Raw genomic sequence first — 21,291 nt, forward strand, 5'->3', positions numbered from 1 at the left:
CCGATTGGAACATCTTCTGGATATATGCCCAGGAGAGGTATTGCTGGATCCTCTGGTAGTATTATGTCCAATTTTCTGAGGAACCGCCAAACTGATTTCCAGAGTGGTTCTACCAGCTTGCAATCCTACCAACAATGAAGGAGGGTTCCTCTTTCTCCACATCCTCGCCAGCATCTGCTGTCACCTGAATTTTTGATCTTAGCCATTCTGACTGGTGTGAGGTGGAATCTCAGGGTTGGTTTGATTTGCATTTCCCTGATGATTAAGGATGTTGAACATTTTTTCAGGTGCTTCTCTGCCACTCGGTATTCCTCAGGTGAGAATTCTTTGTTCAGTTCTAAGCCCCATTTTTTAACGGGGTTATTTGATTTTCTGGAGTCCACCTTCTTGAGTTCCTTATATATATTGGATATTAGTCCCCTATCTGATTTAGGATAGGTAAAGATCCTTTCCCAATCTGTTGGTGGTCTTTTTGTCTTATTGAAGGTGTCTTTTGCCTTGCAGAAGCTTTGCAACTTTATGAGGTCCCATTTATCGATTCTAGATCTTACAGCGCAAGCCTTTGCTGTTCTATTCAGGAATTTTTCCCATGTACCCATATCTTCGAGGCTTTTCCCTACTTTCTCCTCTATAAGTTTCAGTGTCTCTGGTTTTATGTGGAGTTCCTTAATCCACTTAGATTTGACCTTGGTACAAGGAGATAGGAATGGATCAATTTGCATTCTTCTACATGATAACCGCCAGTTGTGCCAGCACCATTTGTTGAAAATGCTGTCTTTTTTCCACTGGATGGTTTTTGCTCCCTTGTCAAAGACCAAGTGACCATAGGTATGTGGGTTGATCTCAGGGTCTTCAATTCTGTTCCATTGGTCTACTTGTCTGTCGTTATACCAGTACCATGCAGTTTTTATCACAATTGCTCTGTAGTACAGCTTTAGGTCAGGCATGGTGATTCCTCCAGAGGTTCTTTTATCCTTGAGAAGAGTTTTTGCTATCCTAGGTTTTTTGTTGTTCCAGATGAATTTGCAGATTGCCCTTTCCAATTCGTTGAAGAATTGAGTTGGAATTTTGATGCGGATTGCATTGAATCTGTAGATTGCTTTTGGTAAGATAGCCATTTTTACAATGTTGATCCTGCCAATCCATGAGCATGGGAGGTTTTTCCATCTTCTGAGATCTTCTTTAATTTCTTTCTTCAGGGACTTGAAGTTCTTGTCATACAGATCTTTCACTTCCTTAGTTAGAGTCACGCCAAGGTATTTTACATTGTTTGTGACTATTGAGAAGGGTGTTGTTTCCCTAATTTCCTTCTCTGCCTGTTTATCCTTTGTGTACAGAAAGGCCATTGACTTGCTTGAGATAATTTTATATCCAGCTACTTCACCGAAGCTATTTATCAGGCTTAGGAGTTCTCTGGTGGAATTTTTAGGGTCACTTATGTATACTATCATATCATCTACAAAAAGCGATATTTTGACTTCTTCTTTTCCGATTTGTATCCCCTTGATCTCCTTTTGTTGTCGAATTGCTCTGGCTAGGACTTCAAGTACAATGTTGAATAGGTAGGGAGAGAGTTGGCAGCCTTGTCTAGTCCCTGATTTTAGTGGGATTGCTTCCAGCTTCTCACCATTTACTTTGATGTTGGCTACTGGTTTGCTGTATATTGCTTTTATCATGGTTAGGTATGGGCCTTGAATTCCTGATCTTTCCACGACTTTTATCATGAATGGGTGTTGGATTTTGTCAAAAGCTTTTTCCTCATCTAACGAGAAGATCATGTGGTTTTTGTCTTTGAGTTTGTTTATATAAAGGATTACATTGATGGATTTTCGTATATTGAACCATCCTTGCATCCCTGGGATGAATCCTACTTGGTCAGGATGGATGATTGTTTTGATGTGTTCTTGAATTCAGTTAGCGAGAACTTTATTGAGGATTTTTGCATCAATATTCATAAGGGAAATTGGTCTGAAGTTCTCTATTTTTGTTGGGTCTTTATATGGTTTTGGTATCAGAGTAATTGTGGCTTCATAGAATGAGTTGGGTAGAGGACCTTCTGATTGTATTTTGTGGAATAGTTTGTGAAGAACTGGGATTAGTTCTTCTTTGAAGGTTTGATAGAACTCTGCACTAAACCCATCTGGTCCTGGGCTTTTCTTGGTTGGGAGACTATTAATGACTGCTTCTATTTCTTTAGGGGATATGGGACTGTTTAGATCATTAACCTGATCTTGATTTAAATTTGGTACCTGGTATCTGTCTAGAAACTTGTCCATTTCATCCAGGATCTCCAGTTTTGTTGAGTATAGCCTTTTGTAGAATGATCTGATGGTGTTTTGGATTTCTTCAGGGTCTGTTGTTATGTCTCCCTTTTCATTTCTGATTTTGTTAATTAGAGTACTTTCCCTATGCCCTCTAGTGAGTCTAGCTAAGGGTTTATCTATCTTGTTGATTTTCTCAAAGAACCAGCTCCTCAATTGGTTGATTCTTTGAATTGTTCTTCTTGTTTCCACTTTGTTGATTTCACCCCTGAGTTTGATTATTTCTTGCAGTCTACTCCTCTTGGGTGAATTTGCTTCCTTTCGTTCTAGAGCTTTTAGGTGTGTTGTCAAGCTGCTAATGTGTGCTCTCTCTAGTTTCTTTTTGGAGGCACTCAGAGCTATGAGATTTCCTCTTAGAAATGCTTTCAGTGTGTCCCATAAGTTTGGGTATGTTGTGGCTTCATTTTCATTAAACTCCAGAAAGTCCTTAATTTCTTTCTTTATTCCTTCTTTGACCAAGGTATCATTGAGAAGAGTGTTGTTTAGTTTCCACGTGTGTGTTGGCTTTCTATTATTTATTTTGTTATTGAAGATCAGTCTTAGTCCATGGTGATCTGATAGGGTGCATGGGACAATTTCAATATTTTTGTATATATTGAGGCTTGTTTTGTGACCAATTATGTGGTCAATTTTGGAGAAGGTACCATGAGGTGCTGAGAAGAAGGTATATCCTTTCGTTTTAGGATAAAATGTTCTGTAGATATCTGTCAGATCCATTTGTTTCATAACCTCTGTTAGTTTCACTGTGTCCCTGTTTAGTTTCTGTTTCCATGATCTGTCCATTGGTGAAAGTGGTGTGTTGAAGTCTCCCACTATTATTGTGTGAGGTGCAATGTGTTCTTTGAGCTTTACTAAAGTATCTTTAATGAATGTGGCTGCCCTTGTATTTGGCGCATAGATATTCAGAATTGATAGTTCCTCTTGGAGGATTTTACCTTTGGTGAAAATGAAGTGCCCTTCCTTGTCTTTTTTGATGACTTTGTGTTGGAAGTCAATCTTATCAGATATTATAATGGCTACTCCAGCTTGTTTCTTCCTACCATTTGCTTGGAAAATTGTTTTCCAGCCTTTCATTCTGAGGTAGTGTCTATCTTTTTCTCTGAGATGAGTTTCCTGTAAGCAGCAAAATGTTGCGTCCTGTTTCTGTAGCCAGCCTGTTAGTCTATGTCTTTTTATTGGGGAGTTGAGTCCATTGATATTAAGAGATATTAGGGAGAAGTAATTGTTGCTTCCTTTTATTTTTGTTGTTAGAGTTGGTGTTCTGTTCTTGTGGCTGTCTTCTTTTAGGTTTGTTGAGGGATTACCTTCTTGCTTTTTCTATGACGTGGTTTCCGTCCTTGTTTTGGTTTTTTTCTGTTATTATCCTTTGGAGTGCTGGATTCATGGAAAGATAATGTGTGAATTTGGTTTTATCGTGGAATACTTTGGTTTCTCCATTTATGTTAATTGAGAGTTTGGCTGGGTATAGTAGCCTGGGCTGGAAATTGTGTTCTCTTAGTTTTTGTATAACATCTGTCCAGGCCCTTCTGGCTTTCATAGTCTCTGGTGAAAAATCCTGTGTAATTCTGATAGGCTTGCCTTTATATGTTACTTGACCTTTTTCCCTTACTGCTTTTAGTATTCTATCTTTATTTAGTGCATTTGTTGTTCTGATTATTATGTGTCGGAAGGAATTTCTTTTCTGGTCCACTCTATTTGGAGTTCTGTAAGCTTCTTGTATGTTCATGGGCATCTCTTTCTTTAGGTTTGGGAAGTTTTCTTCTATAATTTTGTTGAATATATTTGCTGGTCCTTTGAGTTGAAAATCTTCATTCTCATCTACTCCTATTATCTGTAAGTTTGGTCTTCTCATTTTGTCCTGGATTTCCTGGATATTTTGAGTTAGGATCATTTTGGATTTTGTATTTTCTTTGATTGTCGTGCCGATGTTCTCTATGGAGTCTTCTGCACCTGAGATTCTCTCTTCCATCTCTTGTATTCTATAGCTGATGCTCGTATCTATGGTTCCAGATTTCTTTCCTAGGGTTTCTATCTCCAGTGTTGCCTCAATTTGGGTTTTCTTCATTGTTTCTACTTCCCCTTTTAGGTCTTGGATGGTTTTATTCAATTCCATCACCTGTTTGGTCTGGTTTTCCTACAATTCTTTAATGGATTTTTGTGCTTCCTCTTTAATGTCTTCTACCTGTTTAGCAGTGTTCTCCTGCAATTCTTTAATGGATTTTTGTGCTTCCTCTTTAATGTCTTCTACCTGTTTAGCAGTGTTCTCCTGCAATTCTTTAAGGGATTTTTGTGCTTCCTCTTTAATGTCTTCTACCTGTTTACCAGTGTTCTTTTGTATTTCTTTAAGTGTGTTATTAAAGTCCTTCTTGATGTCCTCTACCATCATCGTAAGATATGCTTTTAGAACCGGGTCTAGCTTTTCCGGTGTGTTGGGGTGCCCTGGACTGGGCGAAGTTGGAGTGCTGGGTTCTGATGATGGTGAGTGGTCTTGGTTTCTGTTAGTAAGATTCTTACGTTTACCTTTCGCCATCTGGTAATCTCTGGGATTAGTTGTTATTGTTGTCACTGTTTAAAGATTGGAGCAGACTCTGTGTTCCACTCACCAGAAGTCTCAAAATCCTGTGGCAGGTGTCGTGGGTAGCTGGCAGGTGTCAGCAGACCCTGCGCTCTAGCTACCCCGGTGCTGGTCTGACCGGAAGAGGCTTGTGGCCCTACTCAGGCCGGATTTCTGCCTCCCTAACTAATGCAGTCTCAGGTCCCGGGCGCAATTGGATTGGAGCAGAAGCTGTGTTCCACTCACCAGAAGTCTTAAGATCCTGTGGTGGTTGTTGTGGGTAGCTGGCGAGTGTCAACAGACCCTGCCCCCTAGCTACCCCAGTGCTGGTCTGACCGGAAGAGGCTTGTGGCCCTACTCAGGCCGGATTTCTGCCTCCCCAACCAAAGCAGTCTCAGGTCCCACGCGATTGGACTGGAGCAGAAGCTGTGTTCCACTCACCAGAAGTCTCAAAATCCTGTGGCGGGTGTCATGGGTAGCTGGCGGGTGTCAGCCGACCCTGCGCTCTAGCTACCCAGGTGCTAGTCAGACACGAAGAGGCTTGTGGCCCTACTCAGGCTGGTTTTCTGCTTCCCTAACTAATGCAGTCTCAGGTCCTGCTCGCCATCAGTTCATTTCATAGAGTTCTGACAACACTGGACCTTCAGTTGTAATTAGGTAACTAGAGAGTTGTCCCTTAGTTTATGAGACAGAATTTTACACAATCAAGGTTGGCCTGGAACTTGTTATGTAATGAGGATGACATTGAACTTGTATCTTCCTTCACCTCTGAAGTGATGGCTTTTGAACATTCTCTATCATTCCTGGCCTATGAAAACTCACAGTTGACTTTGATATTCATTTACAACTAAATACTTATCTCAGTGACAATGCAATATAAGTGAAGTAAATACTATTGGAGAAGTTGTCCAGGGCACATTTTCAATTGACTGAATTTTATGCTGATTTTCATTACAGCTTTATTGTAAAGAACTAGACTAAAAAGTCTAATTCCCCACATTTAAATCATAGTTGAAAAGTTTTCAATATTTTTCTTGAGAGATTACTTAACTGCATCTCTAGCACAGGGTTTAATCCTTCATATTTCAAAGAATATTATTTTCCAGAATATGATGTCTAACATAAATGCCATGTTCATTTGTTAGAGAAATAGTATTAACATGCGTACAATAGGTCCAGTATGGAAGAAATACTGTGACATGTGTTATCCTCTCTGCGTGGTGCTTTTTTGGCAAACATTCTCTGCTTCAGTGACTTGGAGCTGACAGCATTTGGGAAGCATTTGCGTTCTCACCAGGCTATGGAAGGAACTGTTTAGACTCTACTAGTGGTATAAGGAACCCATGGCAGACATTTTGATTCAAGTGGTTCACTAAGGCATAGGTTGTGAATTAACTGATACAGGTATCAAATGTACTCTGATGGCTTATGAAGAATGGATCTGTGTGAGAGCACTATGTTTGAGAAGGTCAAGAATGTGGCTCACAGACCCTCAGAGGATGTGAGCTCCACTGTGTCTTCCACATGATTGTCCATTGAGAAATATCAAGTTCTGAGAGTTATAAATTATTATTTTTTATAGGATAGCTTCACACCACTTAAACTGGCTCAATTAAAAAACCATGACAACCTGGCAAAACTTTTAGAAAAGAAGGAAGAAAAGATAGAGAAAGTTGATGAATTAAACAGGTAAAGTTACTAATTCTTTTATCTTTATGTTTTTATGGAATTCTATAGTGTGCACAATCCCTGAAGCCCTGTTGTTGGAATTTCCAATCCTATTACATAGGTATAAAACCCCACGTAATCCAGATATTATAGTTATAAGCTATATGTCTGGATTGGGCAGTTCTGGCACTGTACTAAATTATTCACCAGCTATGAGACCCCTTGCTTCTTGAGGTTTCTCCTGACCAGGGGGTTCTGGTTCATGGTGGCATCTCCTCCTCTCCCTCCATCGTCTCTTCTCCCCTCACCTTCCTCCTCTCCTCCTACCTATCCCACTTCCCACTCTTGAGTCTCCTTTTCTCCCTTTCCTCCTCATTGCCCATCACTGGCTTAGCCTTTTTTTTTAAAGTATAGATTTTGATGTCTATATTCTGATATTTGATTGAAAATGAATAGCTCAAACATTACTTTTAAAAATCTCTCTTTTATATTCATTTCTTTAAAAACTGCTACAGTAAATAAAAGTACATTTTGAAAAGAATTTCTTCTCTTCAGTGACTGTTTGCTTCAAAGATTTTTCTTTTTCTTTGTATGATAGTCAATCCCTAACATTCTCAACACTCATAACTTTGGCAAGTGGGGATTTCCTTAAGATTTTGATCAGCCACAGTGAGTATTAGGACAGCCACAGACAAAACCCAAGTCTATCTTCATGCACAAAAGCACACACGCACACATGTACACACACACACATGCTTGCATGCATGGAGACACTCAATCATGTGCACGCACACACATGCAAGCACACCTGTGCACACAAATGCACACAGACACATGGGTGCACACACAAACACACACACAGACACATACAGACACACACACACACACAAACACACACCCTATTGGTCATTGAGCCTATCTATATTTCAATAACATGTGCATTAATAGGTTGCATTGATAGAGCATTTAATGTGAAAACCACTGGAGAAGCATAGGCTAAAAAAAAAAGAAGAAGAACTCTGGTTCTCCTCCAACTATTTCCACTTCACTGAAGACACATGAGAAGTTTTAGTGTTTTCTAATTTATGTGGACTGGAATTGGTAGGACATATATAGAAAAGCCAAATGCAGTTTGTAATTTCATGTTTTTATAGCCCCTGGAATTCCTCCCAGAAACTAACATATCCATTTATTCTTAAATTTCCTCTATTTTATCTTTCAATTTTTTTCAACTGTTTCATGGGACTCACTGTACATTTTGGAAAAAGTGAAGCCATGAGTTCTTTTCATATGCATGGTTGATTTGAAAATGATGATGGCTAATTCAGTGTTGCAAAACTTAGTTTTGCACCAATGCCAGGGGTGGTTCTCAGACCATTTTCAATTCACCTATCAAAATTATGTGAGTCAGTAACTGGACACCATTGTAGCCTATGGGATGGTGCCTTTTGGAAAAGTTTTATTCTTCCCCTCTGCCATTGGGTAGTCAAGGGTTCTAGGCACCCTCCTGTTTCTGTCTCCCCAGTGCTCAATTTCTAGTGCACACCACAACATCACACTTGGCTTTTTTTTTTTTTTTTTTTTTTTGTGCCCCAAAATTTCTGGAAAATCAAACTCAGGCCCTCACACTTGCAACTTAGGGACTTAACAACTGAACTGTTGTGTCAATCCACATCTTTTTTTATTTTGAAAATAAGAGTGCTTTCTCCCAGTTTCCTCAACATTGAAGAGGCTGAGGCAGGTGAATTGAAAATTTGGGCTTTGAGATACTTTCTAAAAAAAAAAAAAAAAACCAGTTGAAAATGTCAGATTATTAGGTATAGCTTTTACTGAAATGGTATGATAATTTATGGTCATCTTCTATTATTTCATTGAAATCTCCTTGAAGTTGAAATGTAATTTTTCATAATGTAGTATGGAACAAATTATTGTTTCAGAAATTCTAAGTATGAATTCAAAATCTGTTACCTATTCACATGGTCTTTCTATGTTTAATTTTTACAATTATAGAATCTGAAATACGTTGTGTTTGGAATTAAAATAAATATAAAGCAAGTCCAATGCTTAGAACAATTGGCAGTAATTACATAGTAAGGCCTAAGAACAGCTGACCATTTCCATTCTTTTTTTCTTTAAGTTATCCATTTCTTTTTTCTTTTTTTTTTTTTTTTTGGTGTTTATTTCATTTACATTTCCAATGCTGTCTCAAAAGTCCCCCACACGCTCCCCCACCCACTCCCCCACACACCCACTCCCACTTCTTGGCCCTGGCATTCCCTTGTACTGAGGCATATAAACTTTGCAGGACCAATGGGCCTCTCTTTCCACTGATGGCCAACTAGGCCATCTTCTGATTCATATCTAGCTAGAGACACAAGCTGGGGGGGGTACTGTTTAGTTCATATTGTTGTTCCACCTATAGGATTGCAGATCACTTCAGCTCCTTGTGTACCTTCTCTAGGTCCTCCATTGGGGGCCCTGTGATCCATCCTATAGCTGACTGTGAGCATCCACTTCTGTCTTTGCTAGACCCTGGCATAGTCTCACAAGAGATAGCTATATCTGGGTCCTTTCAGCAAAATCTTGCTAGTGTATGCAATGGTGTCAGTGTTTGGAACCTGCTTATGGGATGGATCCCTGGATATGGCAGTCACTAGATGGTCCATCCTTTCGTCTCAGCTCCAAACTTTGTCTCTAATTCCTTCCATGGGTGTTATGTTCCCAATTCTAAGAAGGGGTAAAGTGTCCACACTTTGGTCTTTGTTCTTCTTGACACATATAAGGAGTACAGTAATATTAATAAAGTAGGTTTTACTAAATATGAGACTTATTTTTCGGAGAATGACATTGGAAATGTTGGTCTATTTACCTCTATTAAACAAAGCATCACATATTATGTTTTTCCCCTTATCCTAACGAGCATAATACTGGATTTACATTTATTACTTAAAAATGAATATTATCATCATTATTTTAAATTGTATGCTCATGTTTGCGCTTGTAGTTAAGTGTGCAGATGTGTGGAGGTGGCTGAAGAAGGCACAGGTATTAGATGTCTCTGGAGCTGGAGTTAGAGTTGGTTGTGATCCAAACAGCCACACAGAGTCCTGGCTACTGCACTCAACTCCTCCTGTGCAGAAGCTGTACCTGCTGTTAACTGGAGCTGTGTCTCCAATTGTAATTTCCATCTTTTTATGATTATAGTAGTGGTATAAAATGTATATCAATGTTCCTCTTTTTTTCCAAAGCTTATTTCCTTTGTAGGAAATAAATAACTTTATTTGTAATACCTGGTAAGTTTTATGGATAGGGGAAATAAACTTTTTGTGTGTTTTATTTTACAAATTTAATATTCATCTGAAAGGATATCATTTTTTTGTAGGTCTTCAAAGAAAACTTCTGATGTAAAGGAAGAGGTATGGGAAATTAATTTAAAATCATATTTATTAAGATACAGCATAAAAGTCAAACTAATACATTATAAAGTGAGTTAGAAATATGGGATCCACCCCATAAACAGCCACCAAACCCAGTCACTTAGGCAGATGCCAACAGGAGCCTGCTGACAGGAGCCTGATACAGCTGTTTCCTGTGAGGCTTTGTGAGTGCCTGGCAAATACAGAAATGAATGCTCACAGTCATCCATTAGACAGAGCACAAGGTCCCCAATGAAGGAACCAGAGAAATACCCAGGGAGCTGATGAGGACTGAAGCCCCATAGGAGGAACATCAATATGAACTAACAGTACCGCCAGAACTCCTTGGAACTATACCACCAATCAAAGAAAACCCATGGTGGAACTTGTAGCAGAGTATATCCTAGTCGGTAATCAATGGGAGGAGAGGCCCTTGGTCCTGGGAAGGCTCTAGGCCCCAGAATTGGGGAATGCCAGAACCAGGAATGGGAGTTGGTGGGTTGGGGAGAAAGGGAGATGGGAGGGGATCTGGGATTTTCAGAGGTGAAACTAGGAAAGGGGATAACATTTGAAATGTAATTTAGGAAAATATCTAATAAAAAAATTAAAAAAGAAATATAGGAAAAATAAAATAAAAATTAAGATTCTTTTGTTATATTCAAATATTTCTTCCCAAAACATTTGTAAAACTCACCAATAGTAAAGGTGTCTTTCCTGTCAAAATTAGGTCTTTCAGAAGCATCTTGCTTGTTACTTATGTAAAACATGAGTATTTGTCTCTTCTTTATATTTAGTATATGGGGTACACAACATGAAGAATCTGAAATTGCTATTTTTCAATTTGTAGGTCAATGAACAAGGAAATCTTGTGTTTGACAAAGAACAAGGAGATCTTATGTGTGACAAAGAACAAGGAAATCTTATAGTTGACCTTAACAAACTAATATCACCATGTGAGGGAAACTTAGAAGACTGTGAGATGATCAGTTTCGACACTATTCTGCAACTTATTGAACAGCTCAGGAGGCAGAGTAAAGGTAGGGGTTTTGCATGCAGCCTCTGTGTGTGGTATTGATGAGTGTGAATTAGAGTATTGTTCATGACACAGGCATGCTTGATATCAAAGAAAAGGAAACTAGTCACCGCATGCACTGCCACCAAGCCTTCTGAGCTTCATTAAGCAAGCATGACACTCTGACTTTGGGGTTGTTACATTAGATTCATGTGTTACAAAAAATGGAACAGGCCAGCTAGCCAATACAGTAAGCTGGTGGGCTGTGCCTTTTCGTTACTTCTTCATGTGGCTGGAGGATTGAAGCAGCTCTCTGGAGTCACTTTGTTAAAGGATGCTGAATCCCTCCATGATGGCTCTGCCATATGATAGTTTGAGGAGACACTCTAAGACTACAGCTGTTGCTTTATTGGCTCCTCTCTTATACTTGGCTTATGTTAACGTTGTCTTCTATAATCTTTAAAAAATATTTGATTTTTTATTAAGTGTGTGTGTGCATATATGTGTGTTTGTGTATACCTCGGTGTGAGCATCTGTTTGCATGCATAGACTAGAGGAGTAGTTCAGGTGTCCTGCTCTATCATTACCCTGTTTATTCCTTTGAGATGGTATCTCATTGAGGTTGAAGGTAGGTTGGCACACCAGCACTAATAATCTTGTTTGCTGCTCTCAAAGGCTGGGCTTACAGGCACATGTGAGTCATATGTATTTTTGTATAGAGATTTGAAATCAATTTCTCATGCTTGCACAGCAAACACCAGAATACACTGAGCTAGCTTCCTTAAGGTTGATGTATCTAATTTTTATCTGCTCCAATGATTTGCAATATTGTGGGGTGAGGGTGTTAATGTATTTGTATATGTGTGTGTTTGAGTGCACATGCATGTGCGTATGCTGCATATCTGTATGTGTTCCTGTAATGCAACTTCCTCAAGTGCTCTCAATCTCATTTCTTTTTTTTTTTTACAAAACATTTTTCTTTTTTATCGAAAAATATTTTTCATACACTATATTCTGATCAGGCTTCCCCTCTCCAACACTTCCTATGCCCTGCCCACCCTCCTACTCACCCAACCCTGCCCACCCTCCTACTCACCCAACCCTGCCCACCCTCCTACTCACACAACCCTGCCCACCATCCTACTCACACAACCCTGCCCACCATCCTACTCACACAACCCTGCCCACCCTCCTACTCACCCAACTCTGCCCTCCCTCCTACTCACCCAACCCTGCCCACCCTCCTACTCACCCAACCCTGCCCACCCTCCTACTCACCCAACCCTGCCCACCCTCCTACTCACCCAACCCTGCCCACCCTCCTACTCACCCAACTCTGCCCTCCCTCCTACTCACCCAACCCTGCCCACCCTCCTACTCACCCAACCCTGCCCACCCTCCTACTCACCCAACCCTGCCCACCCTCCTACTCAACCAACTCTGCACACCCTCCTACTCACCCAACCCTGCCCACCCTCCTACTCACTCAACCCTGCCCACCCTCCTACTCACTCAACCCTACCCACCCTCCTACTCACACAACCCTGCCCACCCTCCTACTCACACAACCCTGCCCACCCTCCTACTCACTCAACCCTACCCACCCTCCTACTCACCCAACCCTGCCCACCCTCCTACTCACTCAACCCTGCCCACCCTCCTACTCACTCAACCCTACCCACCCTCCTACTCACTCAACCCTGCCCACCCTCCTACTCACTCAACCCTACCCACCCTCCTACTCACACAACCCTGCCCACCCTCCTACTCACACAACCCTGCCCACCCTCCTACTCACCCAACCCTGCCCACCCTCCTACTCAACCAACTCGAAATATTTTGTCTCTTTCTTAAAAAAAAAAAAAAAAGCTAACTCAAGAAAGAAACACACAATACACAAATATAAAACCTATAAAAACACAAAAATAAGAAACCATTTTACAAAAAAAAAAAAAAATTGAGTTTGCTTTGTGTTGGCCAGCTACTCCTAGCATGAGATCGTCCTTCTAGTGTGGTGAATATATCCCATGAGACTATTGGAGAAAGTTGATTTTTCCTTTGCAAGCATCAGATGCAGATAGCTTCTTGACAGGAGGAGCCTTTGCCCACTTTCCTCTCTTAGCACTGGGACTTGAATTCATGCAAGCCCTGTGTGTACTGCCACCGTCTCTGTGAGTTCACACGTGTGACAGTCCTGCTGTGTTTGGGAAACAATGTTTCCTTGGAGTTCCCTCTGGTTTACACTTTTTCCACCTCCTCTTCCTCTGTGTCCCAGACCTGTGGGGAGGGTCTGATGAAGGCATGCCACTTAGTACTGAGTGCAACACATTCTCAAGCAGGCAGCACAGTCTCTTCTATGTAAGGCATTTAGGGGCACTGTTCTGTGCCCCTCTGGGTGATTTGAAGATTAAAGGACTTTTTTTTTCCTTTTTTATATTAGGTATTTTCCTCATTTACATTTACAATGCTATCCCAAAGGTCTCCCATACCCCCCACTCCCCTACCCCCCCCACTCGAACTTTTTGGCCCTGGCTTTCCCCTTTACTGGGGTATATAAAGGTTGCAAGTCCAATGGGCCTCTCTTTCCAGTGATGGCCGAGTAGGCCATCTTTTGATACATATGCAGCTAGAGTCAAGAGCTCTGGGGTATTTGTTAGTTCATAATGTTGTTTCACCTATAGGGTTGCAGATCCCTTTAGCTCCTTGGGTACTTTCTCTAGCTCCTCCATTGGGGACCCTGTGATCCATCCAATAGCTGACTGTGAATATCCACTTATGTGTTTGCTAGGCCCCCGCATAGTCTCACAAGAGACAGCTATATCAGGGTCCTTTCAGCAAAATCTTGCAAATATATGCAATGGTGTCAGCGTTTGGAGACTGATTATGGGATGGATCCCCGGATATGGCAGTCTCTAGATGGTCCATCCTTATGTCTCAGCTCCAAATTTCGTCTCTGTAACTCCTTCCATGGGTGTTTTGTTCCCAATTCTAAGAAGGGGCAAAGTGTCCACACTTTGGTCTTTGTTCTTCTTGAGTTTCATGTGTTTTGCAAATTGTAACTTATATCTTGCATATTCTAAGTTTCTGGGCTAATATCCACTTATCAGTGAGTACATATCATTTGAGATCTTTTGTGATTGGGTTACCTCAGTCAGGATAATGTTCTCCAGGTCCAACCATTTGCCTAGGAATTTCATAAATTCATTCTTTTTAATAGCTGAGTAGTACTCCATTGTATAAATGTACCACATTTTCTGTATCCATTCCTCTGTTGAGGGGCATCTGGGTTCTTTCCACCTTCTGGCTATTATAAATAAGGCTGCTATGAACATAGTGCAGGATGTGTCCTTCTTACTGGTTGGGACATCTTCTGGATATATGCCCAGGAGAGGTATTGCTGGATCTTCTGGTAGTACCATGTCCAATTTTCTGAGAAACATCCAGACTGATTTCCAGAGTGGTTGTACAAGCTTGCAATCCCACCAACAATGGAGGAGTGTTCCTCTTTCTCCACATACTGGCCAGCATCTGCTGTCACCTGAATTTTTGATCTTAGCCATTCTGACTGGTGTGAAGTGGAAACTCAGGGTTGTTTTGATTTGCATTTCCCTGATGATTAAGGATGATGAACATTTTTCAGGTGTTTCTCAGCCATTCCGTATTCCTCAGGTGAGAATTCTTTGTTTAGCTCTGAGTCCCATTTTTTAATGGGGTTATTTGATTTTATGGAGTCCACCTTCTTGAGTTCTTTATATATTTTGGATATTATTCCTCTATCTGATTTAGGATAGGAAAAGACCCTTTCCGAATCCGTTGGTGGCCTTTTTACTTATTGACGGTGTCTTTTCCCTTACAGAAGCTTTGCAGTTTCATTAGGTCCCATTTGTCAATTCTCGATCTTACAGCACAAGCCATTGATTGCTGTTCTATTCAGGAATATTTTCCCCTGTGACAACATCTTCAAGGCTTTTTCCCACTTTCTCCTGTATAAGTTTCAGTGTCTCTGGTTTTATGTGGAGCTCCTTGATCCACTTAGTTTTGACCTTAGTACAAGGAGATAGGAATGCATCATTTCACATTCTTCTACATGATAACCACCAGTTGTGCCAGCACCATTTGTTGAAAATGCTGTCTTTTTTTCACTGGATGGTTTTATCTCCCTTATTGAACATCAAGTGACCATAGGTGTGTGGGTTTATTTCTGGGTATTCAATTCTATTCCATTTGTCTACATCCCAGTACCATGCTGTTTTTATCACAATTGTTCTGTAGTAAAGCTTTAGGTCAGGTATGGTAATTCCACTAGAGGTTCTATTATCCTTGAGAAGAGTTTTTGCTATCCTTGGTTATCATTTGAGTGTGTAATATTTGTTTTATTTCTTTCTTCTTTCTCCATTACATCCTATCCATTTCTTCTGAATTCTATATATGCATTTTATATTGCTTATAGACAGCTTGATCCTCCCTTTGTTGTTTGTATATTCATTAGGTAAGCCACAGCAAATGTTATCCTTTCTATACCTTGGATGTGCCCAGTGTATTGCCTATTCTCCATTACTAAAGCATGACATTGCTTTTTGCTAACTATGGTTCTGTGAATTATTCCTGGTTCAGTTTGGCATATGGGAAGACCTGCCCTCTTCCTGGCACTGTGAGGACACCCGATGGTCTCCTTTAATTGTGTGAGACACTGAGTGTCTAATCCCCAGAATATTTCCTGGAGTACTCATGTTGTTGTGTGCTCTGTAGTATGTTCACAATGGCCTAGTGAGATGCCCAGAGCATCGTCTCTTCTTTGTGTCTTTTTTCCAGACTTCTGACCTGTGATTTTTGGCTGCCTTATTCACCAGCTCAGCTCCAGGAGTCTGGCGGAGTCAGAACAGCTTTGTCCTCATTCTGTTCTAACCTAGTCTGAACTATCTCATAGCATAGAGATAGAGAATTGGAGTAATATCATCTAACTATTTTAGTGTTTATTAGCTAACAATTTCTGACATGTCTAAAGTATGTAATCTTCAGTTTTTAAAACACATTTTTTTTCCTGATTTGTGTTGTTTGAGGTAGGAATCAAAATCAGCACCTTTTACTTGACCTTGGGTGGAATTGGAGGGCAGTTGCATCTGGGCACTTGCTGTAGATCACTGGCAATGTGCCTCCTCACACTCTGACCAGCTATTTCTTGTTCTCACTTCATGCCTATTCCTCTCTTCCATTAGGACATATTCCTGCATGCCTATTTGACGTTAAAACTGTGTTTGATTTCAGTATCATCAGAGTCTGTAATGTTTGTGTTTATGTCTTTCTTCTCTTCTCTATTTGGTTTTAGGCAAAATACTTTAACTGTCTTCTCTTTTTATCTGTAGATTGTACCATGTATTCCACTGTGTCCTCAGTATACCTTTCTGCATTGCACCATATGTTTATGTGAAACTCTATTCTGTTTTATTCATGAAAAGTGCTGCAGTACTTAAATTGTGCTTTTTATCCAATACAGATTCTGGCAGCCTAGTGCAAGTCTGGTTTACAGTTTGTTCATATAAAAAATCAATGGAAATTAAAAAACATAATTGTGAACAAATCACAGAAGAAAATGAAAGTTTACAAAATTCTATTATTGCAGTACAAAAAGAAAGTACTCAAATTGAGTTTCAAAAGATTATGTTGGGAGCAGAGATATGCAATATGAGGTATGATGCTCCAATTTTTGAGAAATATTTTAACTGTTTACATTAGAGGATAAATAGAACATTCGTAGTTTTTCACTAACTTTTTAAGTGCTCTGTAGAGGAAAAAACTTTTCAGATTTGGGTTTTATTATATTACTTTTGATAGATATCCTTATATAGTCTAGGAAGCCATGAATTTGTGATCTTCTGGACTCAGTTGGTTGATTTTTGGGGTGACTGTCTGGGTGCCTCTGTGGATAAATGAGATAATTGTTAGCCTTGTGGAATGTGAAAATAATGCAATTAACAAATATCATAATTATGACTATTTTCCATAATTATATATGTATATATCCTTTGAAATCATACTTTTGATATCTACAGAGAAATTTCATTTTTATGAGACAATAATTAAAGTATTGAAATGTATTTTACAATTATGCTGCAAAGAATACACTTTCTTAAAAGCTTCAATAAATATTGAATTATTGAATACACATTTGAATAAGTTCTTTAAAATTGATTCATTTAGCTAAAGGATATAAATCATATTAAAGGACTTCACTGATATAATTGCTCCAAACAAAATTTATATTAGTTTAAAATTCCACTGATAGAATATGAAATGATAGTTTTCTTAATCCAGAAAAATTCATTTAGTATTATGCTGCTTTGTAATGAACCTAGAATTTTAAATAAAATAGTAAGATATCCCTCTTTCACAGAGATAAGCTTAGATATTATTTCATACTGACATGAGCAAAGTAAAACATGATTTTCTAAATAGATTATTCAACATTAAGTCATAGGAAAATTTAAATTTGAGAGACATTTGATACTTTGTAATTAATTACTGGATTTATCAAGGAATTTTAAGGCTATGTAAAATTATATGATAATTGACAGAGTAATTCTGAAAAAAATAGAAATAAAAAAATTGTGAGAATGCATTGGAAATGGGCTATATGATTTTGGTTTCTAATGTGCAAAATGCTTGAAAAATACTTCAATGTGCTTTATTACTTTGTGAATCATTTTGGTGGATAATTATATGAAGTTTAAAGTCTACTTTTATAAAATGCATAAACTTGTGTGAACAGAATAACTTTAAAACTAATATTTTTATTAATTCCTTGGCATTTTTAGATAACTTATTTTAATTATTCATTCTCTACACCACTGGTACTTCTCAACCTGTGGGATGTGACCCCTTTAGGGGTTAAATGACCCTTTTAGATGGGTCATCTAAGACCATTAGAAAATATTTACATAACTAAACACACAATACATAGAAATACATAAATTACAATACACAAAATAGTAAAATTACAATCATGAAGTAGAAATAAATGTAATTTTATAGCCTGGGGTCCCCACCATATGAGGAACTATATTAAAGGGTCACAAGATTAGGAAGTTTACAATTTAGGACCTGCCCTAGTCAGAGATCCATGCTCCTTCCAGTTTGCACCTGTTCTCTGAGCAGAACCTGTACACTGGATCCCCACCCAGTCAGCCCCACCCAGATGCAGCTTAACCCCCAGGAGTTCTGACACATCCAGGATCATTAAATCACAGGATCACAGGCTTCCAGGAGGGACAGGTTCCAGTCAGAGACAGTGAGGCCAGTTAACACCAAAGATAACCATATGGTCAGAGGCAAGCAGAAGAACGTATGCAACAGAAATCAATACTACTTGGCAAAATCAGAACTCAGTCCTCCCACCACAGCAAGCCATGGATACCCCAACACATCTGATAATCAATATTCAGATGTAAATTCTCATCCCATGTAGATGATAGAGAACTTTAAGTCCATAAATTACTCCCTTAAAAGAATATAAGAGAACACAGGTAAACAAGTAGAAGCCCTTAAAGAGGAAACACATTAATCCCTTAAACAAATACAGAAAAACACAATCAAATAGGTGAAGGAACTGAACTAAACTGCCTTACACTTTGAGGTACTACAGTTATAAGTATTTCCCACCATGGATGTTAAAATAATACTGCATGAGAACTGACTTTAATTGACTAAGGAATATTGATTCCACAGTATCCTATTTTCACATCAGTGCTTGTGATACTTCCCATGGTCTTATCCATTACCTCCTGCTTAAGCTGAGAGATCCTGAATGTACTGTGTTACATGATTATTCCAGCAAAGCAGTAAAGACCATAACCCATACGTTTTTACAAATGTACAAAATGGCTTGCTCAATGGAATCTGTGAACATTCATGATGTAGTGTGGTGTGTTCAGGGCCTCATGCTTCTCATATGCTGTCATGACTCACTTTCAAGTCATATAATAAATGACTCAGTGCAATGTATGTAAACTCACTGTCACACTACCTAAAAGATGATCAGTTGCAATCATATTAATGGACACAAGAGTTATTGTTTGTAGCTCACACAGTGATGGGTAGTCTTCAAAGGATTTCCATTTGAAGTTGCTAATTTGAGTTAGAAACTTCATGTCCATTGCTCAGACAAAACAGTCAACACCACAAATATTACCTTGTCTGAGCCACAGTACATAATGTATGTTTAAATCATAGTGAGGTGGATATATATAAACAAAAGTCATTATAGGGGATTTTCCTGCTTAAAACTTTGCAAATTTATCCAAGGACTGTGCAGTAGTCCTTGACTATGGGTCCTTAAATATCACTGAAATTACACAGATAATGTGACATTAGGCATTGTGGACATTCCTACTAGTTGCTGAATGATATTATAGGTATACTATAATTTACATAGCCACAGCAACATGCAAAAAAAAATTCCTGGCTGTGTTCTAATTTAACATCAGCACAATGTGTGGGGAAGACATCTTGATCCAGAATGTAAAAAAAGTTAATTTTTCTGGCTCTTTACAAAGGTTCATTGGGGTTCATAGGGTGTGAGACATTCTGCCTATCATGTTGGACAAGTCAATGGAATAGGTCTAGGGGTAAAACTGCAAAACATTAAAACATGGTGCCTATTTGAGATTCAAACTGTAACCCTCTGCTTCTGACCCCCACAGGCCAGAGGCCATCTCAGAATGTATAATTTACTTAGTCTAAGTTCAAAGCCAGATAATCTTAATAGTTTCCATATTATTCATATTTCATCCATAGTTTACCCTTGAACCTCAAGTCCAATTCCTAGTTTATAAAACTTCAAAAAATTTGAAAATTACATAGGTTTTCATGTCTATTACCTAACATATACCAAAAGATAATAATAGAGAAATATTAATGAATGTTATACCAAGTGCAGATTGAAACCCAGCAGGACAAACGTAAGAAACACATGCTCCATATACACAGTCTAGGGTACCACCTACGCTCCACCAGGACTGGGCAGGCCTGCCTCTGCAGTGCCTTGTAGCACATGTGGTCTGACTCTTGGGACAGTTCCACTTATTTGCTGATATTTCTCTCACTTAAAATCTCCTATTCCTGACACCTGCATCATCCTATCACTTCTTAGTGTCTGACAACTTAGGATTCACCTACACTGCTTAACACACAAACCACTCAGATGTCCTCTATCTGAACTCTAACAGCTAGCTACACATGGCCTTGCCTTACTGGCTTTTCTCTGCAATATGACTTCATCCCACCACTGCCATGTTACGCTTGTATTTTGACATACACTGCAAGACCATCACCAGAATGGTTACTACGAAGTGATTTTTGCAGCTCAAGTACTGCCCAGGCCTGTGGTCACAGGGCAGCCATACCTCCAGACTCACTTCCCTATCTGGCTTTTTGTAGCAAAGTGTCACAGAGGATTTCTCATGGTGCCCTTGAGAGTCACTGCTATCCTAAAGAATGCATTGGCACTTTGTTTTACTTTTAGGCTTGGACTTTTGAAGGTTGGCCTTGTCTCAAAGGCAGCAGTCTTAATGCAAACTGTTCTAACCTGTTCTCAGTGTGGCTGGGCCTTTTACCTGGTTCACCATCTTGTATAAACACCAGGATGACACGCCATTTTTTACTAAACTGCACACTTTTGACCCACTTGTTCTCCCTTTTTACTTTCGAATATCACTGTAAGCAAAGCTAAAACCATGAGCACTAACAATGTGATAGCCTGAACTCTAATGATTTTTGGAATATTTCCTCTACTAAATAAACTGATTGACTACTTTTAAACTCCAGGACAGAATCTAATGTGTATGGCCTCGGGCCCACGCTATAGAAGAGTACTTTATTCTACCTGAACGCTCATGATCTGCACTGTTGTAAATGAGTTCTTGTCTTATGAACTCATGCAAGAGTGGTTCATTAGTCCAGCCTTATTTTGAGCCAACTGTAAACCACAGCTCCCAGGTTTTCCAAATGCTCACAAATCAAGTCTCCAAGTCTAAGAGAAGCACATGGGCACTTTCATCACAGAAGAGATGATGTGGCACCAACTTCCTTTTTAATCACTTTCCTCACTACTGAGGTAATGGCTCAGAAGTCAGCGTGATAGAATAAATGATACTGGCTCAGCATTTCAGAGAACCTCTGGTCTATCTGTCAGGAAAGATCAGATGGCAGCCTTCTGTCTTTGGCAGCAGAACCACTGGGCACTGACTATATTGCGTGAGGTATTTTATGAACACACAGACTTTGCATCAAGAGCTTGGGATATGAGAGTCACTCACAGAGGTCTAT

General features: G+C 39.4%; 1 protein-coding gene across 1 annotated transcript in view; it reads left to right on the forward strand.

Moving 5' to 3' along the window:
- Positions 1-21,291, forward strand: part of LOC147005967 (uncharacterized) — a 59,193-nt gene that overhangs the window by 15,121 nt on the left and 22,781 nt on the right. The window contains exons 4-7 of the mRNA XM_085831203.1: positions 6,458-6,564; positions 9,926-9,961; positions 10,863-10,996; positions 16,466-16,658. Coding sequence (XP_085687329.1) covers positions 6,458-6,564; positions 9,926-9,961; positions 10,863-10,996; positions 16,466-16,658 — 470 coding nt within the window. The remainder of the gene's footprint in view (positions 1-6,457; positions 6,565-9,925; positions 9,962-10,862; positions 10,997-16,465; positions 16,659-21,291) is intronic.

Source organism: Mus caroli, unplaced genomic scaffold (genome assembly GCF_978045245.1).
Source record: "Mus caroli unplaced genomic scaffold, Mus_caroli_1 scaffold_2, whole genome shotgun sequence".
NCBI lineage: Eukaryota > Metazoa > Chordata > Mammalia > Rodentia > Muridae > Mus > Mus caroli.